General features: G+C 42.0%; 2 protein-coding genes across 3 annotated transcripts in view; one reads left to right on the plus strand and one right to left on the minus strand.

The window, feature by feature from the left end:
- Positions 1 to 22,854, minus strand: part of fkbpl (FKBP prolyl isomerase like) — a 51,884-nt gene that overhangs the window by 14,381 nt on the left and 14,649 nt on the right. The gene's annotated exons all lie outside the window — the stretch shown is intronic.
- LOC127376833 (protein Wnt-2b-A) lies at positions 9,706 to 22,792 on the plus strand. Of its 2 annotated transcripts, XM_051424145.1 has the most exons (7): positions 9,706 to 9,862; positions 10,908 to 11,014; positions 12,147 to 12,833; positions 15,453 to 15,673; positions 18,335 to 18,612; positions 19,185 to 19,449; positions 21,487 to 22,792. In XM_051424145.1, exons 3-7 carry the CDS (start codon positions 12,652 to 12,654, stop codon positions 21,714 to 21,716), a joined length of 1,176 nt encoding a protein of 391 aa, XP_051280105.1. In that variant the 5' UTR covers positions 9,706 to 9,862; positions 10,908 to 11,014; positions 12,147 to 12,651; the 3' UTR covers positions 21,717 to 22,792. The 2 variants fall into 2 exon arrangements, with proteins under 2 accessions (XP_051280105.1, XP_051280103.1); XM_051424143.1 differs by lacking the exon at positions 9,706 to 9,862 and having other exon boundaries at positions 10,620 to 11,014.

The following is a 22,854-nucleotide window of genomic DNA, read 5'->3' on the forward strand; positions in this document are numbered from 1 at the left end:
TCTGATTCTCAATCTGACCAGAAGAAGATGCAATAATCTGAAATGGAAAATTATGATGGACATTTAACTGACAATCATCCATAATGAAAATAACTGTTAGCTGCAGCAGAGTAAATATGAGACTAAATGTAGAAGTATTTTGCAGAAGAAGTCATATAATGCTCATTTTTCAGGTTCATACTTGTATTTGGGGGGTCTATTATAATATATTTACCTGCTTCAATGTTAAAAAAAACACATTCTTTTTCTCATACTGGTCATTGCTGCAGCACCTCTGTTCACCCTCTGTCTGACACTCCGTTCTCTTTAGGCCCCCCCCAACCCCTCTTGAGAAGCCAAGTCTGCTCTGATTGGTCTAATTGGTGTAGATTCAGTAGGCAACACTGGACTGTCACCTAGCCGCTGGTGCCTGTTACGATATGATGTAATACTGTAATGGAAGAAAAAGCGGAATGAGGTGTGTCAGGCAGTGCAGGAGCAGTGTTTTCTGTGGGAGACAATAACTTTTACTTGCACAAGAAATTCTATACAACACACTAAAGGACATGGAAAATCCCCAAAAGCACATGGCCTCTTGCAGAACAGCATAGCATGGACTATTATAATGAAAGTTTTTTTATTTTTTATTTAAATGGATGAAAGACTTGACAGAGCCTCCATTAGCAATGTTATATCCAAGTCAAGTGTGTTGAAGACAGAGATTAATTATTGTCAGGTGCAATAAGGGAGTTGGGGCTGAGCTATATGAACGAGTGAGGTTTGGGATGATAGTAGGGGTTAAGTGAGGCTTAGCTTAATGTAGGAGAGTGGAGAGACAGACGACCACCAAAGAGGACCTTGAAGTTGGATTAAAAGCACATGGTGAGACGTCCAGGCATTGCAATATTTGTGTGTAAGGACAAGGGTTGGTAGAGCAGGTCAGATGTGCATCAGGAGACACCAAGGGGAGGGTGGGCTTAGATGGAGATAAGACAGGGGTGGCTGTTCATATAGGCCTGATTTTAAAATTTAAATTAGTATTTAGTTTTAGTATTAGATTTATGTGACAGAACTTTATTTTCTACCTCTCAGATTATATTGTGTCCCTTTTGAGGGAATCACTAGACTAAACCAACAGTTTATGAAGTAGTTAAAATAGATACACCTCACTACAATAGTGAAAATATGCTTAATATGCAATCATGCATAGTCATGCACAAAGTAGGGCCCTGTCTCCACCATTTTTACAGCAAATGCGTATTGCCAGTTTATATAGCCGATGACAGTAAAGGTGGTGTTTTTAGGCCCCCAAAACGGCATTGTAGTGTGAACAAAAGGCCAAACCGCAACAAAGGTTTATCGTTTTACCTGAAAAAGAGTTTTTTTACGTCGTAGTGCTTCTTTTTCTTGCATAAAGGACCTGAGAAATTCTTCGACCACTGCCTAAAGTATATCGTAACAAGGCAAAAGAAAGTTCTCTGATCATCGGCCTCTTCTGAAACCTGGCAGCAACAAATCAGCTGCTTCCAGGCCCCTAAAGCAGTCCAAAGGCTGATCTAAGTCTCGGTGAATCTAGATGTGAGTCAGGTCTCCAGAGACCTCAAGAGGGCCCGTCCATCACAGTCAGAGATAGTAGAGTTTACAGAGAGCTGACATAAAGGCAACATTTCACTCTGACAGCCCAGGACAAGTGCCAGCCTGCTGCCAAGGATATGCCAGCTTTTACTGGACTGCTTCAGCCAACCACAACACAACTATTGTTAAAATATGGCTTGAAATCTGGTGTTCTTCACCAAGAAAATGTTTTCATTTTGAAGGCCGACAGGCTTTTTGACATCAGCTTGGCAATCACAGAGGTTTATATATGGAACTGGTAAACTGTTGTCACTATTTCACCTGGGGCGGTCTTCAGATAATGCCAGTGCATAAACATTCACAGTAAAAGCACACACTGATTGAGCACTGTTCTGTCTACTCAAAGCTTTGAACCAGTATGTTTGCATACTGATGATATTACTCTGACGTCAAATGCTAATATCAATAATACAAAAGTTATTGAATTGCTGTTCATCCCACTCAAGCTGAAATCAACTTAGCTGTTCTGTCCAGGATTTACATGGCAGGAAATTGAAAGTCAGAGACAGACTCACAGGGCGGCAGAGTATTTCAGACATGCCTGCTGGGCTTGGAGGAACACACAGGATGAGCTGGCTTTGACCTCAGTGACAATTACACAAGGCAAACATCTAAAAAAACTGAAGAAATTACATTAAATTTCAGTCTCTAATGAGGAGAAACAGAGATAGCCTGCAAGTAAATTACTTAACTTGAACATCATAAACAGTTTTTTCCTGATGATGTTGTCAATTGCTACACTAATTACACACTCAGACACCAGAGCACATGCTTCAAGTGCGTGTCAGCGATCTCACTATCACCAGCAACGATGATGACCGTTCGATCAATGAGTCACAGTTTCAGTGAAGCACTGCATAGCCATGCGTCACCGAGTGTACGCTGATTTGTTTGGAAGTCTGGGATGTGGAGGTAGTCTGGTCACTTGCTTGTCCATGAGTGTCTGTTTAAATTGCTTAAACTATCTCTGACATCCTGTTGATTAACTCATTGTAGCATCATCCTCATTTTATACAGTAGCATGTATTCACATGAATTCAATGGCTGCATTTCATTAGTAGTTCCATTTCCACTCATTCACTTATTCTCAGCCGTTGGTATTACGTACAATATATTAGGGAGCAAGTGAACATTTTGTCCTCAAGTTGATGTGTTAGAAGCAGGAAAAAGCGTAAGTGGAAGGATTTGAGCGACATTGACAAGGGCCAAATTGTTATGGCTAGACAACTGGGTCAGAGCATCTCCAAAACTGCAGCTCTTGTGGGGTGTTCCCGCTCTGCAGTGGTCAGTACCTATCAAAAGTGGTCCAAGGAAGGAAAAGCGTTGAACCGACGACAGGGTCATGGGCTAACTGATGTACGATGAGCGAAGGCTGGCCCGTGTGGTCTAATCCAACAGACGAGCTACTGTAGGTCAAACTGCTGAAAGAGTTAATGCTGGTTCTGATAGAAAGGTGTCAGAACACACAGTGCATCACAGTTTGTTGTGAATAGGCCTGCAGAATATTATGATCAGGGTGCCCAGGTGGTCATAATGTTATGGCTCATCGGTGTATTCTTTTTGCACCAAATGCATAACTGCAATGCACTGTGGGTTATATATACCTCTGGAGTGACCACTGTTGTTGACTTGTTCCCTCAGCCCTCTGAGGGTCAATCTCACCAAGTTCCCTTAGGTCTTTCAGACAAATGGAATGACACTTATGACAGCAGGGGTTCCCCCGAGGGCAAGTGCTCAGGGGAAGTTTGAAATCACAAAGGAAAATACATAATTTCATCCATAATGAGGTCAGGATTACTGTCTTAACGTACAATATGTAATTCCTGGCACTAGGGGGTCTCTCACATCAAAACAATAATAAAATACAAGACACAGTAGTAGTAGTAGATACAGAGTAGTGTGATCAAAGGAGTTGTTGTCTTCACCACCAATGGCGTCATTGCAGTCAGCTTCTCCTGGTTAGGATTCCTTTGGTGTTCATCGTTAAGGAGGTTTCTACTGGTAACCAAATTATCCACAGAGGTCTCCTGCTCTTCAAAACAAAATCAGAGTTTCTCCTGGAGGGGGCTGCCAGCCGAGCTGCTGCTAATGTTAGCTCAGCTTGTTTCTCTGATAACTGAAGTTCCAGCCATCAGATGACTAAAATCCTTCATCCGGTTAAAATATATAGTAAAACTCCCAAGATCTAAAAAGTTTATGGTATAAATTTGGCTTAAACTAGATCAAAAGTCAGTTCATGACACCTTCTGGCAGACAACCACAACACATGTACAATGGGGATATGATGCAATTTACAGACGACCTGTGAAACAGTTATCTGAATAAAATTACAGATTTCTCTGGGTTTGAACATTGAAGATAATGTAAGGACATAATTCAACAAAATATATTACACTGGTGTAGTGTTTATAGATAGTTTAATGTTAGATATTATATCTTTAAGGGTTAACCTTCTATTCAGTAAGGTATTCACTGCAGCCTCAGCCTCAGTAGCAATATTGTTGCTCAATATTCTGTCACTCACTAGTTTCAGCTCTCATGTTACTATTAAGAATGGAATTGAATTGATCAAAATAAATTTTATTAATTCATATTTACATTCTGTACCCAAAATAAGAATAAAAAAATAAAATTGCCCTCTTACATGCTTAACATTTGCCTGCAAAATATTTTGTGGTGGTTATTTTCCTTCATGTTTTGTCCAAATAGAGTTTGTTAACCACTTTACTTTTTAAAACTCTTTCTATTATTGACACCGCCCAGTCTCACTCAGACATATTAGCAAGAGCCAGGCAGACAGGTATCCACAGGGTTTTAAGAGTTTAATAATTTGTATACAGGCTGTATAAGGGTTGTTGTTACTGTTTGTACCAGGAGTGCTAGTCTCTGTCTGAGCCCCTTGATGTCTGTCGAGTTCACTAGGGTTGGTACTGGAGAGACTGGGACTGGTGGGGGTGACCACCATGCTGGAGTCCTACCTCCCAGTGTGTGTGTGTGTGTGTGTGTGTGTGTGTGTGTGTGTGTGTGTGTGTGTGTGTGTGTGTGTCTGTAGTACAGAATGCCTGGGACTAAACCGCATTTGATTTTTATACGCTTGTGGCTAACAGGAGCCAGATGTAGCTGCCTCCAGGGAGCTTACCATCGAAACAGCCATTTATTTCTCTTTTTCACTCGCTTTAATGAGATGTGTGCATGCGTGCTTACATATATACTTGTGTGTATATACGTTGTTCAAATACAAGCAACCAATGAGCCATAAAAACATCTGCAATATTTGTCTATCAGGTTATAAAACTGGTATGACTTTGCTTTCTTGTTTAGCAGTGCCAAAGACAGGATGTGTCCTGTTCAGATGACAGCATGCAGAGAGAGAGGAGATCCATGATGAGAAATGAGAAACAATAGATCACGGTGTCAGAGCTCTGAGGACTCGCAGTTCTCTGGATGCTCAACCACATCATGAAGCCTAAGAGAGAGGCTTCTCTCTCTCTCCACACACACACACACACACACACACACACACACACACACACACACACAGAGAGAGAGAGAGAGAGAGAGAGAGAGAGAGACACACACACACACACACACACACACACACACACACACACACACACACACACACACACACACACACAGACACAGACACAGAACAGGAACTCAGATTATCAAAATCCTTCTGAAAAATAATCTTGGCATCGTGACTGCAGTGAATTAATCAACTCATCACTAGTAACGACAACTAGGATATTAAATTACTCAACCAAAGTTTTCATGCTGTTCTCCTCGCAACATATACATAAGAGTACTGAAAAAGAGAGCAGAAAGAAAAAGAGCAGCGATCGGGAAAGAAGGGAGAGTGTTAATTGAAAGCGAATGTGTCTGTGCTGGCTGCTGGTCAGAGATGGGCCGGGGTCCCAGTTGGCTTCCACTTCAAAGGCCCTACCCGCCTGTCTCGAGCGCACCTGCAGCCGGTTAAACCCTGCTCTCATCACTCAGGGCGTGGAAGGACCTCTCCTACAACTTAGAGCCCTCACCACAAAGCCTTTTGCCAAAGGGCCATAATGGCCCGCACTCAAGAATTCAACCTAAAACACCAGGTAGCCCATACAACTTTCACTACAGAACTGAACGTCAATCACACGGTGTGAGTGCTCACAGAACATCCACAGCAGGATTTCTGTGGCCTCAACCACACTGTCTATGCCACCCCCATCACAGGTCACACAGGGCTCATATAACCACCACCGTCATGGACCTGGAAATATATAGAAATTAGTCACAGAGAGAGCCATTCAGGAAGTATTTTTATTCTGTTCTTGTTTTATGTTTGATTACTAATTTTTAGAACTATAAAAGCTGTATCTGGAAAAACGTTTGAGGTGGAAACAAGTAAAAAAAAAAAAAGAATAGCCCATAGGTGCTTTCACATGAGAAATTTAAGTGAGTCAGTTCTTGTATCCAGACATACCCCTGTTATGTCAGCAACAATAACAATAACAATTAATCTCTGATGAATGAGTGTGTTTTGCTTCTCTCTCAATATGCTAGAAAAGAAACATATACCTCTCTCTCTCTCTTAATGAATTCCATTTGACGAATTCCATTTGACCTGCATCCAGTAAACTAGTTCACTCAAGATGATATACCATTTAGATGTGCTGCAGTATGGATTTTTTTCATTGAAAAATTTTTCAGTGTGGCCCAATGTGGCTTCAAAACACCACATCAAGACTATCCCTGACTATATCTGAGTGTATATGGTCTGACTGACCTGGACCTGACCGAATAAACTGCTCTTAATGTTTCTCATAGAAAAGCTCATCTGACGCAGCATACACCAACTCCACTCAGTTTGCCTTAAAACACTGTAAAGGAGAGAAATGTGAAAGTAAGCTCTATAAGCCGAAAGAAACACCAAAGAGGCTTAGAACTTTATCTGGACCACAGTTCCGTGTATATGTACAGTATATGTATATTAAACAGATCGTCCAGCAGAGGATAAATGTCCTTTGTTATAAACAGTGACATGTAAGACTACTCTTGACTATTTAGGTCACCCAAAAATGGGCAAGTAGTATTTGTTTGTGCTGCTGGTCTTCAGAGAGTAAGGATCATTTTAAAATGAACAGAGACTACATAAATATGCATTTTGAGAGAAGCACTCCTTATTTCTTACTCCATCCATTCATAAAAATGTGACAACTATGTCATCCCTTCACCATCCTAGGAAAAAGAAAACACCTTGCAGAACACTGTAGCTACTGAATGATGCACATCAGATGGATTTAATAGTGGGTATACCTTATGCTGACTGGAACTTAAGCAAGTATACTTTGTATACCCGCACTACACAATTGTACAAAACCAATATAAGCACTTGAGTCCTGTGCCTTAAGCCCTCTTTAATAAGATAGCCAACACAAAACTCTTTGTTTTTACTATATGGACACATTATTCATTCAAATTCATTACATTTTCATCACACTCATTTGCTATTCAACAATTTTTGACTTTCGTTGTAATGATTAAAAGAATCATCTTTACTCATACAACACAAAAAGATCAGCTTTTTGATTTTTTAAATGGTGTGTTATCGTTGTGTTGTGTTGTCATTTTCTGTTTTTATAGCAGTCCATGTTCTGGTGCAGCCTACAATATGAGAAACATACCTGCCATGGACTAATTATAATGCTTTCATTACACTATTCCTGCCCGAATAAATAAATGAAAAACACAAGCTCCCACCCATAAAGACATGGGAAGATTTTCTACCAATGATTTCAGTCTTGGTTTACAGGGTGACTCACTCCTTATTTTGTGTACAAAGTATAAAGACACACAAGAAGGATTCACTGTTTCAGAGTTCAGTTCACTGATTCACTGCTCACTGTGCTACCTCAGCCAGCCACCATGTGACCAGCTGCCCATGACCTGCAGTGTACGTCACACAGACAGTTCCCGACTAAAACAGGAAACTACTCAGCACAAACTCAGTTCCACCAAGAGGGAGCAAAGAGAAGCAGTGCTCTCAAAATGACCAGCATCCATAAAGGTAAATTTCAATTTGGATTCTTTTAAAAACATTTTACTCTTTAAAAAGTAAATGTTGTAAGTGAAAGAGGGAATCAAAGCAGTCGGATTAAAGTTTATCCCACTTTATCCCACCTAATATGGACGATGTATGCCTGATTATTTCTGTCCCTGTGACTGTCTGTATCATTTTCCCAGTCTATGTATTGCCAGTGAAGCAAACCTGTTTTCTCCTAAGAAGTTACTGAGATGTGTTAAACGTCAAAGAGGCCATGCTGCCCCGTATATCCCTTTGATGTCATCTGTATCACCTGCTCTACACAGTGTGTGTCTATGTGCATCTGTGTGTGCACTCGTGTGTGCATGCTCCGAATTTGTCCAGCATGACGGCATCCTCTGGCGACCAAGTAAACAGTCTATTATAGCGTTATCGCCCTCACATCTACAGACACTTAGTGTGTTCACAGGAGCTATAAAATCTATTAATGACAGGGCATCCTGGGGATAAAGAAAGAAAGGGTATGCAGAGCTTAGCCCTGTAGGGGCCAACCATGAGGTAACTTAGGGTACATACTGTAGCAAGAGATATCGATGTGTGTGTGTGTGTGTTCGTGTGTGTGCAAGCATATTTTGCCCCTGCATAAACACAAACTCTCTCAATGTACATGCCTTTTGTTGCACCCATTGCATCAGGGGAAAGTGGTTGACAACAGGCCCTGACACCTTCTCTGAGAGCTAGCCAAATGTTTCAGAAGCTTCTGGAGTTCCAGCACCGCTGTGTTTGTTCAAGGCAGTTCATCTCTGTCGGCAGATCTAAATTTACAGCACAATAAATTATCACAGATCTGGATCTCTGGCTTGCACACGCACATTGTGGCTTGTCTGTCCCTGGAGGACGGTGTATTTTTAGGGCCTGTGTTGTATTCTGACCTTTCATTAGCTTTATAGATAATGCTACTGGATTTTCATCTGATAATTATCTAAGCAGCCACTCAGGCCTGGTCCTTTTATCCTCAAGGCTACTTAACATGCAGAAATTATGACAGTATCAAATCCATCTACAATATGTCATCCTGCAACAATTCAAATAAAATGTTCATAATGGAAACTGTCCTTGTCAAAAAAATAAAAAAACAGAATTGGTCAGGTGTTCAAACACTTAAAAGACCCGTGTTTATGTTTTCCTCAAAAGCGACCTCTTGTGGCCATGTCAGCTATGACAGATGTGTCTGAGAATTAAAGATGGAAGTAAGGTGACGTCATAGTGCTGTACAAGCTCATATGGAGGAGGTTAGCGTGGATGGCTGGGTGTACAAAGCATCCAACTTTAACACTGGGGATCGCTGTTCTCACCCCGTCTCCCACCAACAGCCAACCCTGGTTTCTTTTGACCAAGATACTGATCTTTACCTGACCTCAACCAAGTAGTTTTATTTGGCTGAATCAGGCAGAGGTCCAGACTGAAAACAGCCCTGATTTAAAAAAACGCAGGGGGGCTGTGTTGGTGGGGGGTTTGTTTAAGGTACTGATGAGAAATATGATCCATGCAGTCCAGTTTGAGTTACAGATTAATGTGTTTAAAAGGCTAATCAGATGTTGAAACACTGTACAACAGTGCAGCGATATCAGACAGGATCTCAACGATCACAGGGTAAACAGCAGATATATGGCATTCACATTTAAAAGTAATCTAACAGGAATGTGTGCTTGCATGTATGATTGGCCAATGGTTCAACTTTTTCGTGAGATGATCAACCCTTTTTTGGCCGAAGCCACTGCCGCTGGCACCCCTGCGCTGCCAGATTGGCTCCATTCAAATGAATAAAGTTGGTCTGAACGTGGCCTCAGATGTAGCAGCCTGCAGTATCTCTATGGGAAGGCCCTACAGACAACGCTGTCCTGCTGATACGGGAACCAGACCAGAAAACACCCACATGGGTCGTTTTATACGACAATGACAAATGAGTTATCATGTTGTTTAGGCTGGAGAAATTGTTATTACTATGAGTTGTTAGTCGAAGACTCCTTTTTATCTTTGTCCTTCTTCCACCTGTCCCTTGTTCATGTTCCCTCAGACCTGCCCGGTGTTGAGTTTGCCCCTGTGTGTCCCATCAGTATGGGAACTTGGCCAGGTCTGATGACAGGCTGTCCTCTCTGCTCCACTCTGCCAGGGGATGGGAATACACGCTGAGCTCATCCCAGGACTGCCTGACTGGTGACAGCCCACAGCATAATCCCCACAGGGGACACATTACTGGGCCATTAGTCCAACTCTTCCCCTTTCAGTGCATGCCTCTGGCTTGCCCTTGGTTCATTCAGCCCACTCCACTTTCTCCCTGCAACTTTCCTTTCAGAAATAATCCTGAGTGATTATAATGTATCAACACAAAAATCAATTGGATTAGTCCAAAACCGCTGCCTCTGTAAATCTCACCTTTATCCCTCCTTCACCCCAGTGCAGCGTTTAAACATAGCAACCCCCGTCAGTACTTTTCCTCTGAGGAGATGGTTGCCAGATTAGAGCTCGTACATCAGGGCAAACTTTTGCTCCAACTGACAAGAAGGCGCTTGACTCTGTTATTGTTTATGAGGAGAAAGCTGGGGTCAAGTTCACAGGCTGGGAGAGAGACAGAGAGAGGGAGAAAGTCTGTTCCAACTCCAGCCCCGTGAGAGAGAGCATAACTCAGCCATGTTTGTGCTTCCCTAATTCCTTTTGATTTAGCAGAAAATTGTGAGCTAAGCTGCACCGCACAAATATTCACCACAGCTTAGCCTCTTTGCCTCACCTCGCGGCCTCTCACAAACCTGTACCCACTCCTGGTCTGTGTGTTTGTGCATGTGCTTGTCTCTGAAAACTTTTAAAAGTGTGTGTGTGTGTTAGTCCCATTCTGACAGCAGCCTAAGCAGAAATACAAATGTCTCTAAAAGGAGCTTAGCTTTAACAGCAGCTTTGGCATAAACACTAGAACTGTTTTCTCAAGCTTTTGATGAAATAACTGCAACTGCTATTGCTAATTCTAATAGTTTCAATTCCGAGAGGGATTTTCCTGATATGTTTACTTGTTTGTTAGTATTACTGGGTCAGCTGAACCAACTGTGGTATTCTTAATCCAATATCACAAACTCCCCAGAGAAGTTCAAGTCTACACTGATAAAAAAAAAAAACCAGTGTGAATTGGTGTCCGTAAACAAATCAAGCCGCCTGTTTTTGAGTTTGCGAAAGGTCTGTGGATACTTAAAAGTGGATTTGAATCTGTCAGGAGCCGTTTGAGGATAGAGGGAAATATCAGAGATTTGATGATCGATGACAGCTCACTGCCAAGCCTGTAGAGAACCTGACGATGCACACACACACGTGGGAAGAAAGGTAAGGATTGTCGCTCTCCAGGGACAATGTACAGTTTGTGTGTGTGTGTGTGTGTGTGTGTGTGTGTGTGTGTGTGTGTGTTGCATGCTTTATTCGAGCACTGTCTCAGCACTCTCCCTCTCTTACACATGTGGTTCATATTTAAGCCATAGTGCTGTTCCACTGGACGATTTTGGCTCTGTTCTTCCAGTCCCACATTCCCAGCTTTTTTCTCTGACTTTCATTTCTGCTGTGCTTTTGTTGGTGCGTAGCTGCAGGTGTGACAAATATTAAAATAAGTGTTTGTTAATAATAATAACTTACACAATGTCACAGTTTTACTTACTTAATTTATATCTTTATTGGGGATGGCACATGTGAATTAATGTTAATATGACGTAAGACGTGCCAGATTTAGCCAAAATCTTATGTGCAGTCCATGGACAGGTTGATATCAACGTTAAGGTCAATGTTATGCAGTAGTATGTGATGGGTGTATGTGAGGACCAGCATGAGGAGCAGAAGAAGTACAATAATATCCAGTAAATATGACAGAGTTGATTCTAATTACTAATCATTGTGAATAACAACAGATGTTACATAAAATTATATGTGTGAATACTAGATCCACTAAACTGTATCCGTGACTGCAATTGATAATTGCACTTCCAACATATTAGTGCAAGTAAGGCATTTGCTCTCTCATTATGTTTCTTTAAAGAAATGATTGCATTTTGCAGCATTTTACATTGCAAATGGAAAGAAAAAACCTTTTTGTCCAAAAAATTCCTTTATAATATAAAAACACACATTTTTCCTGTGATTTAATTATCCAGTTTTACAGGGTTGTAAAATGCAGGCGCCATCATTGGTTATAATAATTCCTGTCTGTGGTTACAGATGAACTCCTCACATTAGGACCTTCTTGACCTCAACAGCAGCATCACCCCTCAACCCAGCACCAATGCACACATGAATGCACCTCTCTCCATCCATCCCTCTTTAATATCTCCTTCCTCGTCAAACTCTGTAACCCCAGCATCTGCCCAATGGGCGAGGGGAGCTGTCAGCAGCAAGCCCTCCCTCATCTCTCTCTCTATCCTCCACCCCTCCTCTCTCTCTCTCTCTCTCTCTCTCTCTCTCTCTCTCTCAGCTCTGACTCTGTCCACAGCGCACTGATAAAGGAGAGGTCCGGTGCGAGCATCCGACCCAGCACAGAATCACACAGCCGACAGAACTGCAGAGAGTCTCCCATCTGCCAACCTTTGGCTCCAGCTGGGATTCGGATCCTATTTCTGCCTCTGAACTAAGCAAAAAACCCCAAGGATAGGTGTTTTGGGGAGCTGACTGGAGAGGTGAGACAGCCGACACTTGTTGCTCGTCTTGTCAGGTAAACCTCCCGTCGGCAGCCAGAAGTACTCATTGGAAAGTCTGGTGCGCACATGGCACAGACAATGCGCTCCTCACACTTCTGACAGTCGCGCTATTAATATGGAGCCACACACTGGATAATGAGGCCTACCTACTGAATGGGTGCTTAACCTACTTCACATCAAACCTTGTCTGACTGATAAAGTTTTCTTCTGAAATCAGAACAATTTTTTTGGCGGGGAGGGAAACTTTTGGTAGTAAAAAAAAGAAAAGAAAAGCGCAGAGCCATGCTGGGTTTAAACAGGATTCTCAGCCTCCGGACAGCCAGGATTCGGAGCTGTGGTTCGCCGGGAGCCAGACTCTCATCCCGGTCTCCTTCATGCCAAAACCCCGGTGCCAGTTCGAGGATTTACTGTGCGTGTCTGTTGCTGCTGCTGGTGGTGACGCCTCGGGCGGACTCTTCATGGTGGTGAGTGTCTGCATCCAGAACACCTAGGCCTACCTGCCTGCCAACAAGATTTATGGGAGCTGAATTTCTACATTTTCTTTGGGAAGACCCGATTAAGAAAATAATAACAACAACAATAATAACAACATATCACTGATAATGATTATGTACTATTGTTGTTGTTAATATTAAATCAATAGTTTAACTGTAAATGGAAGCTAAGCAAAATTCCACACAATTTGAACACTGATCATTGATCTTAATCATTTGAAACGGAGCTGTGAGTACTGCCTGGCTTTGGCTCTTTTGTTAGAAACTTAAGGAATTCACACTGCCAACGAATTTAACTTATGATGCCTATTTTAATAACCGCTTTCCAAAAGAAAAAGCAAAAACCCGTTCCAATTAATTCGGAGCAGCGATTTTCCGACAGCAGACAGACAAGGCCATTATGAGGGTTGAGGGTTTGCATCAGTTAATTTATTATCACTCTATAGCCGACAGTGCTTTTTTTGCTGCTCAGATTTTTTATCATTACTGTTCTTACTTGTGCTTGTTTTATTTACTTTTTGCTGCATAATCTGAACTCAAGAGGTTCATTAAAAAGTTTTATAGGCTATTATTTGTCACGAATGAGTGTATTGCCTTGTATTTTTTATTGGGAAACGACTGCAAAGAAAAACTAAATGTGTTTTTATATCGTCATTTAATTCAAGTCAAAATGATTTGCTCCTGAACAGAGTAAGAGAAAATTATGGAGAATTAATAGTGAAAATAGCATAAATTATGAGTTGGTGAACTAGATTCAAGCTTCTTTAGGATTTTGTTTCTAAAACGCATTTTCCTGCTGTCAGTTTGTTGGCCTGCCATATTGAGCAATAATAATAGAGCGATAAATGTAATTTATGCCGGCGCTGTTGGCTGAGCGCGTGTTCAGCTCAGCTGGAGCCTGTAGTCGACAAGGCAGAGCAGTCATTAATTCACCAGGTACCACACACACACACACACACACACACACACACAGAAATTACTTCACTTAAATACCCCAAAACCAGCCATCTAGAGCATAGGTGAGGGGTGAAAAAATATCTCGTTTGCCTGCGCAATAACATGCGTGAAAATGTCCGTGTGTATGTGTGTGTTTATAGGAGAAGTGTCTGTGTGTGGGCGGGTACGGGGGTGATGGAATGCCTAATAGTTTGTGTAGATTAAAAGCAGTTATGGGGAGTAGTGGGAAGAGTGTGTGTGGAGGCTTTGGCTAAGCATTACTGGCTTTGAGGGGAATTTAGTGTAGGAGATACAGTATTTAACTGTTGATCAGATTTCTGTAGGTGTAGCCTGTAAGTGGTGATATAGGGAGATCTGGAGGCTTCAAATGGATAATGTAATATAAATACATTACATTTTATAATCATAATACAATTTATTATAATATAAAGAACACCCACAGTTTCATAGTATTTGTCAAGTCTGAACAGGCGCAAATAATGTGCACGTTGTTGCAAGTTTGACTTACGTTTGTTGTGTTCCAAGTCTCAAGTGTCAAGACGCTTTTTTGCTTCATGTTTAGCAAATGTATCAAGAAATCCCCAGACTAAAGTGAAATGATTTCTTACTGATGAAGCTTGAGTAAATGATTCGGTTATTAGTGTTTTGTTTTAGTGGATGCGTCATCAGAAGTTCCCTATGTCTCCTACTTGTCCTCCTTCTATGATTCACAGTAGAGTATCAGGGCTTTACAGCATGTTGTTTTAGACCTGTGGATAATGATTGATTATCCTATAAAATCCACAACTCCTCTTGACTCTCAGAGAGAAAAGGAGAGAGAAAATTAAGTGTGAATTGCTGCTCTGGCTCTTTCCTTTGATGAGCACTCTGTTCGTATTCCTACTCCTTTCTAATTCCACTCTGGGGAGCAGAGAGCCTCCAGCCTCCATCCTCTTGCCCGGCCTCGTAAAACACGACCACACAGCTACACGCTCCCTGACCTCCCCTCGATGACCCGCCAAAACCCTAGCAGCCACCGAGCTACAAGAGGCTTCACGCGCGCGCACACATCGTCACGATTAGGTTATTTTTGGGCAAGCTCAAAGCAGCATTTATCTTTACAGGATAATGTAAGAGTCTGTTTTATTGGGGCAGGGGGAAATACTGGAAGAAGCATGGAAGGGGAACTGTGAGTGAGATGAGAATGAGAACAGGCAGAAGACAGAGAGGAGTAAAGTGAGTAAATGGGGTCTTAGTTTGACAGGGTTATTGGAGGCCCTGGACTTTGTGCTCTGATTTGTGACGACATGATTTCAACTAACCCATTGGGAGACATTTAAACACACATACACATGCGGGTCTTGTGGGGAGAGGTTAAGTGCTTATTTATTTGGAAAGTGGAGTAAATGGTTTCCACTCCCCTCCTACTCGCAAACCTTAAACTGTTAAGTGTAGTGAACTCTGACTCATAGAAGACAGTTCCTGCATCTCTCTCTCCTTCATGTCACTCACCACTGCTGAGTGTGTGTGTGTGTGTGTGTGTATATACACCTATCTTATGAGTGAACCGATGTGTACTAATCAATTGCAGCATACCATCAATCACATCTGTGCTTCACACGAATTATATGAATGTGTTTTATGCATCTTCAGGTACATTGGTGCACTGGGGGCCCGTGTGATCTGCGACAACATCCCAGGCTTGGTCAACAAGCAGCGGCAACTCTGCCAGCGCCACCCAGACATCATGCAGGCCATCGGCGAAGGCACCAAGGAGTGGATCAGAGAGTGCCAGCACCAGTTCAGACACCATCGCTGGAACTGTAGTACGCTGGACCGTGACCACACCGTGTTTGGACGTGTCTTGCTACGGAGTAAGTCCATGTGTGTGTCTACAAAATTGTACGCTCGTCTGATTACTGACTGTGTGGCCAGGGAGTACAGATACTAAACCTAAACCTGAGTCCCATCTGCTTCTATCTCCCTCCTCACCCTTCTTCTTCACTTTTACTACCTTATCTCTTCCTTCTCCTGTCTGTCCTTCTCGCCTCGCTCTGTTCTTTCTCCGATCTATCCATCTCATACTCACATATGCTGGTGCTCCATGTTTATAGTCGCTAATGGACTGTTGTAATGCCTTATGGCTCGTCAATAAACACAGGGGCTTCGAGATGTGGGCTTGTCGTCATATTATTTTTCCACTCCTGCAAGATCTCTCTGCTTTGTAACAGATTCATGCCTATACACACATGCACACAGGCGCACATGCATGTTAACATACATATTTCCAACTATCTTTGTAGCCAGTGCAGGCATAATTCCTCCTTATGAAGGGTTTTATAACTGCAGACAGTCTGAAACTTGAGTATTTATTAAATAACCTGATAGCCAAGCTATATTGGTTTCTCGAAATAAGCTGGATATTTTGCATGAAATCTTAAATGATAACTATTCTATAAGCTGTTAATCAAACATTATTTTTGCAATTATGAAGATGATGCAGTAGCTGGTAGAGCTTACTGCCGCATTCTGAATGCAGAGCACGGACGCAGTGATGCACCTGTGAGTCTCTCTGATACTCACTCTGCTTTAACTTTTGCACTTTTTGAGTAAGGCACAATTGTAAATGCTCCATTAACATCTGTCCATTGTAATGTATCTGGACTCAGTTTACGTCACTGACTCTCCTAGGCTTGTAACTGTCCCTCTTCCAGCCACCCTAAGCATGTGTGGGGGCCAATGATGCATGGAAAAAAGTAGCAGATTTGGAGATACAGGCTGCATGTGTGTGTGTGTGGTGGAAAGGAATAAACAGTAATGTAGATGTAAATATTTAGAGATATTCTCACTGTCAGACAAACAGCACAGGTTTGAATGATGACCACCAATGCCCTCCTCCATCCTCCCCCACACACACCCCCTCAACAGCACCCACTGCTCTCCTTTCCTCAACCCAGAGATGGAATGGGACATTCAAGTGAATACAGAGCAAACAGGTTGGATCACACAAACTCTTGTAGCCTGGGTTGATTCAGATGGATTTACAGAGTGTATCTTGTTTTCAGGTACTAGAGTGCCCCACCTTTAGTCATTTAAAATCAATACTATATCAGTTAGTTTTGGGACATTAGTTTGAAGTGCTGGTACTTGAGTATTTCCAGTTCATTAAACTTTATCCTTCATTATTGCTTCACTCGTGGGTTTACATGTTGCTTTGCAGGACAGACTTTGAAAATTCAAAACCAAATTTATTACTATAAAAGAATGTAATGCATTATTATTTCTCCTCGCCTGCAGATTTTGGAATAGTTTCCTACAGCTTTTAAATACTTCTAACAACTTGAGGTTGTGATCAAACTAAAACAATTATGTGTATGACCATGGTTAGAACCTGAGACAGTTGAAAAGAGCCAAGAGACATATGTCTGATGCACCTTTTGTTAACATGCAACTGCGAGCCAACCTAATATAAAACAAGATTAAAAGTCTCACATCCTGTTTACACAGACTGCATCGCGAAAGCACCACGTCCACAGCACAGCAGTTTCGGTCCTCCGTCAGTGTCTTTGGAGGACTGAAGCTAGGATGCGTTCAGTCACAGTGCTGCAGTGTGGTCACCTATGTTTTGGCAGCGTTCAGAGACCAAAGCAAAAACGCATGTGTGAAACGCAGTGAAACGAGTTAATCTTCTGGGGAGCATGAATATGCTTAGCACATTATTCAATAACATCATTATTTAGCTATATTTATTTATTCAATATAACATTTTTAGTAGACGTAGTTGTTTAGTTGTGCTGATGTTCCTTGTGAGTAAGTGTGCACAAGTTGGAAAGGTTGTATGGTCAACAAAACCATCATTCATGCTCTAGGAACCATAAAAGTCCACAGAAAAATGTATAGAAATTCAACAGTTTTTGAGATGATTTGTCATGCTTAAAAGCATTGATTCCAGGTGGTTGTCAGAGGTGAACAAAATGATTTGTATTATGACAAAGTGACTAAAGATGGCATTCTACTATCTTTTGCTGCCATGTTGTAATTTGGGGCATTCATTCCCACAGGCCCTGCAAAAAAGCAACTGTGACCAAACACTATAACTAATTCTCTCACACAATAGATGAGTCATATTCTAAGGAACTAAAGAGACCGGAAAAGCACAGCAATGGTAGAAAATGCTGTCATGACATCACCCTGGCGCTGATTAATGGGGTATCACTGTGTCTGTATTTAAACAATTTATGTGAGCAGAGGAGAGTCCCGCAGCTGGGATTATTTCCATGATAATATTTAAACAGAGCTGTCCTATACTCCACATCAGGCCTGATATGCCCCCGTCAGCTGCACCTTATGTCCTGATGGCTCATGCCCAGGCCTGGTCAAGGCATTATCTGTATCTGTGTATGCATGTTAACATGTGGGCTGCATGATAAGTCTTCAGGTCTTAGAAACTCTACAGTATTGCATGACACAAGTAACTGTCTAATCTCTCTGTATTTTCTTTGTGCCTTTTTTTGTGCCCTCTGTCTCTTTCTCAGGCAGTCGTGAAGCAGCATTTGTCTATGCCATCTCCTCAGCAGGAGTGGTGTATGCGCTCACTCGCGCCTGCAGCCAGGGGGAGCTGAAGACGTGTAACTGTGACCCACACAAGCGTGGACGGGCTAGCGATGAGAGAGGAGAGTTTGACTGGGGTGGCTGTAGTGATAATATCAACTATGGGATAAAGTTTGCCAAAGCCTTCATAGATGCCAAAGAGAGGACTGTTCGCGATGCGCGGGCGCTTATGAACCTTCACAACAATCGTTGTGGCAGAACAGTAAGTGTGTGATAACATCAAATTACCCAAATAATGAAAAACCTTACTCATTTACAGATGTTTGCCTAAGTTTTGATATATCCGCATCTTGGATCCCATTTAAACGATTCCACCTGCATTGTAATTGAATCTCTATATGCAAATCAGGTGGGTGAAGCAGGAAAACTAGTGGAAGATGCAGAGTTGGGTGAATTATCAATTTCAAACAACATAGCCAAATTGTACAGACTGCATTCACATCCTTGCTTGGATCCAATCTCAATGTGAGCCAGAACAACTCCAGGTGAGGTCTGGCCAATTAAATATTTAATCTATAATCATTTCTTCAGTTCATAAAACTGTAAGATGAGCTCCATTTTATCCATCTCAAAACCTTGGCAGATGACACAAGAGAATATCTGCAAAACTAGATACCACATTAGGTACATTAAGTAAGAAATATGGTTTCATGAGAGTTTGTTAAACAAGCCTTTTAAGAAATGTTTCGGCCTTAGTGTTGCTTTTTAGAACATGTGAACCAATATTTCAAGATGGCTAAAACACACAATTCCCACTTCTCTCTATGCATTTAGGCAGTGAAGCGATTCATGAAGCTGGAGTGTAAATGTCATGGCGTGAGCGGCTCTTGCACGCTGCGGACATGTTGGATGGCCATGTCAGACTTCCGGAAGACTGGTGACTACCTGAGGAAGAAATACAATGGGGCCATTGAAGTGACGATGAATCAGGACGGGACAGGCTTCGCTGTAGCAAACAAAGCCTTTAGGAAGGCCACCAAGAACGACCTGGTCTACTTTGAGAACTCTCCGGATTACTGCCTACAAGACAAATCAGCAGGTAAGATGGCAAAGGGAGAGAAGAAGGTGGAGAGGCAGTTTTTCATGGATCTTGATGGATTTCCCTGACTGTCTTATGTTTTAGGGGTGTTATGTGTATGTTGTGTATATGTTCATGCATGACTAGTGTGTTTATGTGTGCAATGGTAGTCAGATAACACAGCAGGCCTCCTGTGTGAGTACTGTGGAAGCTAATATCCTTGTACCCCGGGGACATGGTCTTTTTGTGACCACCTGACCTCTATCAGTCTCTGTCAACACACACACACACACACACACACACACACACACACTCACACACTCACACACACACACACACACATATATATATATATACACAACCCCATGGTCAGAGGATGTGTTTAACACCATTCACCAAATCAGTTCTGACTCTTTCTGCTTGTTGATGGATGAAACACTGTCAGTCAAACTTTTATCACTCAGAAGCTCTGTCCAGTTCTTCCTTGCTCCCTTTGTCAGGCTTCATCCCTACGTCCATCCTCCCCCTCTTTCTCACCTTCCCAGCGGAATCCACAGCCTAGGGACACAAGCAGCCAATTTAAAAAAAAAAAAAAAATCACTTCTTTCTGTCTGTCACAGTCTCTCCCTCTCTGTCTGTCTGAACTAAGCGTAGCTGGAGGGCAGAGTGGGCCTCAGAGTGTGAGAGCCTGTCTGTCTGTCACGCTCCACTGTCCATTTAACCCTCACACACACTCACACACATAGAGTGGCTTCAAAGGGAGCAGTGGCTTGGGAAAGGCAGTGTAACTATAGGCCACTCTACCAACACTGCATAGTTGTGTGTGTGGGTCTGTTGTTCTATGGGCAGCTTGTTGTGATAGGTAGCAGTTCAAACAGGGAGCTTCTCACACGAAACACCAGAACTAATCTCTGTGGGGATGACATTCACATAAGACACAGACAATATGCCACTGCATTAGGTAATAGCCAGACTTCCAAACACTCAACAACAGTGACTAGCATGCTATTGCAGATCAGATATCGAACCAATCCGAAAGCGAAAACTTCTGGGTCTTGTTCCAAAACTCATTTAAAAATAGTAACATTGGCAATAACGCAAATTGCTAAAGGTCATTGTAATGTTCAATTTGGTATTTCTGTTTTTAGCAGCCCCTAACCATTTTAATGCCAGGTTAATGCCATGTTTACATCCTATCTTTTCTTTATAATTATGAGTAGCTGAGCCGTGAAAACTATTCAAGTTAGCCTCTAAGCTGTAATTGTGTCAGAGTTATTGGGAATTTCTTACAGCTATGCAGCTTTCACTTCAGACAAGTCAACAAACCACTGGCAACATGGCTACAAAGTCACCATCGCTTGCAAGTAAACAAAACCCATCTTAAAACTAACACAATCCATTCAGCTAATTTAAAGTCTCTATACACAAACTGTTTTTATCTGGTTTTATTTTGTCAACAAAGTAACACAAGTAGCTAATTTAAAATATTCAAATGCTGTCACTATACCCTCTTCATATGATGCCTGAACACTCCCAAGTAAGAATAATGGGAGCTATTCCTATTCTTCCCATTCTGTCAACATTGCCTGAAAGCAGCATAAATGTCACCAGTTGAACAGTGAGTTATGAAAATGGACAGGCAGGGCAAAATGGTATAGTAACCCAGAAACACATTTCACAGTTTCACAAAAAGTAACCCTCAATTAGAGATTGCATTAAGTTACAGACGCTAGTGGAACAGCAGCTAGACTAGGGCTGCGACTCATTATTGCTGGCCTGCCGAATGTTTTTTCAATTAACAGATTGTTTGGTCCATAAAATGTCAAACAATGGGGAAGCCCAAGGTAACAAATTATGTGTTTTGTCCCAACCCAAACCAGAGATATTCAGTTTGAGCACTTGCTGATTCATTTTTTATTTGATTTGATCGATCTATAGAAATAACCTGCCACTTCTTGTTTTTTTCTGTAGAAGAATTGATAGAGAAGTACAACTCAAAGGACCAGTTAAGAAGAACTTTTAGCTCTCATTAGCTAACTATTCTGTACTCTTGTGCAGGCTCCCTGGGTACGGCTGGGCGGGTCTGCAATAAGACATCACGTGGCACAGATGGCTGTGAGGTCATGTGCTGTGGGCGGGGCTACGACACCACAAGAGTCAAGCAAATCACCAAGTGTGAGTGCAAGTTCAAATGGTGCTGCGCCGTGGAGTGTAAGGACTGTGAGGAAGCTGTGGACATTCATACATGCAAAGCCCCCAAACGAGCTGAATGGTTGGACCAGACCTGAGGACACGCCCCATCCGCCCCCTGTAATGCAGCCCCACCCCTTTCCCCTTTACAGGACATCCTGTGGAACATGGCATTCTGGGAAAGTTTGTCCGAAAGTGCTCTGCATCTCCGCCCTCTCCTGCCCCCATCTCGGTTCATCATTGCATGGCTTTTCTACCTGTCTCTGTGAAAGCACTAGAATTCAGTACCCATCAATATGAATTATTACCCATTAGCCCCTGTTTGTGAATGGCCCTGTGACTGAACTGCTGGGATCAGATGATGAACGGTGAAACCAGTGAACACTTTGGGGTTTGGGCGGATTGGGCTTTTATCAAAGATTCAGTCCAGCAGTCTTTTTACTAGTGTGTGGTTCTGGTTTAAAAATGGTTTGCTGCTTTCATGATGCTTTAAAGACACATTTTTACATTAACTGAGCCTTCAAACATATCCAGTATTATTACAACAACATCATATACTCACATAGTTTTCTTTTTTTGGGGGGGAAATACACTTTTATCTACCAAAAACAAATACTTGGTTGGACTTTGGGAAGTAGCTTGACAAGTGCCCTTTGAGAAGTGGACATCTAAGCGCAAGCTTGGCTCTGTGTGGCCAAACAGAAGTCCAGGCAGAGGACTACAAGGGAGGACAGGGAGATGGACACCAAATGAATAAATGGACGGATGCGTCATTGGAACTTTGAATGCAACTGTAAAAAAAAGAAAAGAAAAAAAAAGAAAAAGTTGTTAAACGTGATTTATTTAAATTGTAAAGTGTTGCTTCATTTCTCATCTGCGGATGAGACTGCACTACATTGGCTGACACGATGAGAGAGAAAAGCACTCCCATTATTATACAGTGTACTCTAGTTTTCAGTGTGTAAGACGACGAACTGCTGCTGACAAGTAGAAGAAGAAGAAGAAGAAGAAGAAGAAGAAGAAGAAGGAGGAGGCTTGGACGGTCATTAAGTCACACATAACCACAGCATCAGACAGATTTGACTTCTCTGCTCTCCAGCTTGCTTGTATAACATTGTGTATATTACCTTATCTAAACAGATGTTCATATGAAATATATGGTGCATTAGTATGACACTGGAATCTTTGTTTTTTGTTCAGACAGACAAACATGGAGGTTGAAAGCAAGAAAGAGAC

The sequence above is a fragment of the Dicentrarchus labrax genome, unplaced genomic scaffold (genome assembly GCF_905237075.1).
Source record: "Dicentrarchus labrax unplaced genomic scaffold, dlabrax2021, whole genome shotgun sequence".
Lineage (NCBI taxonomy): Eukaryota > Metazoa > Chordata > Actinopteri > Moronidae > Dicentrarchus > Dicentrarchus labrax.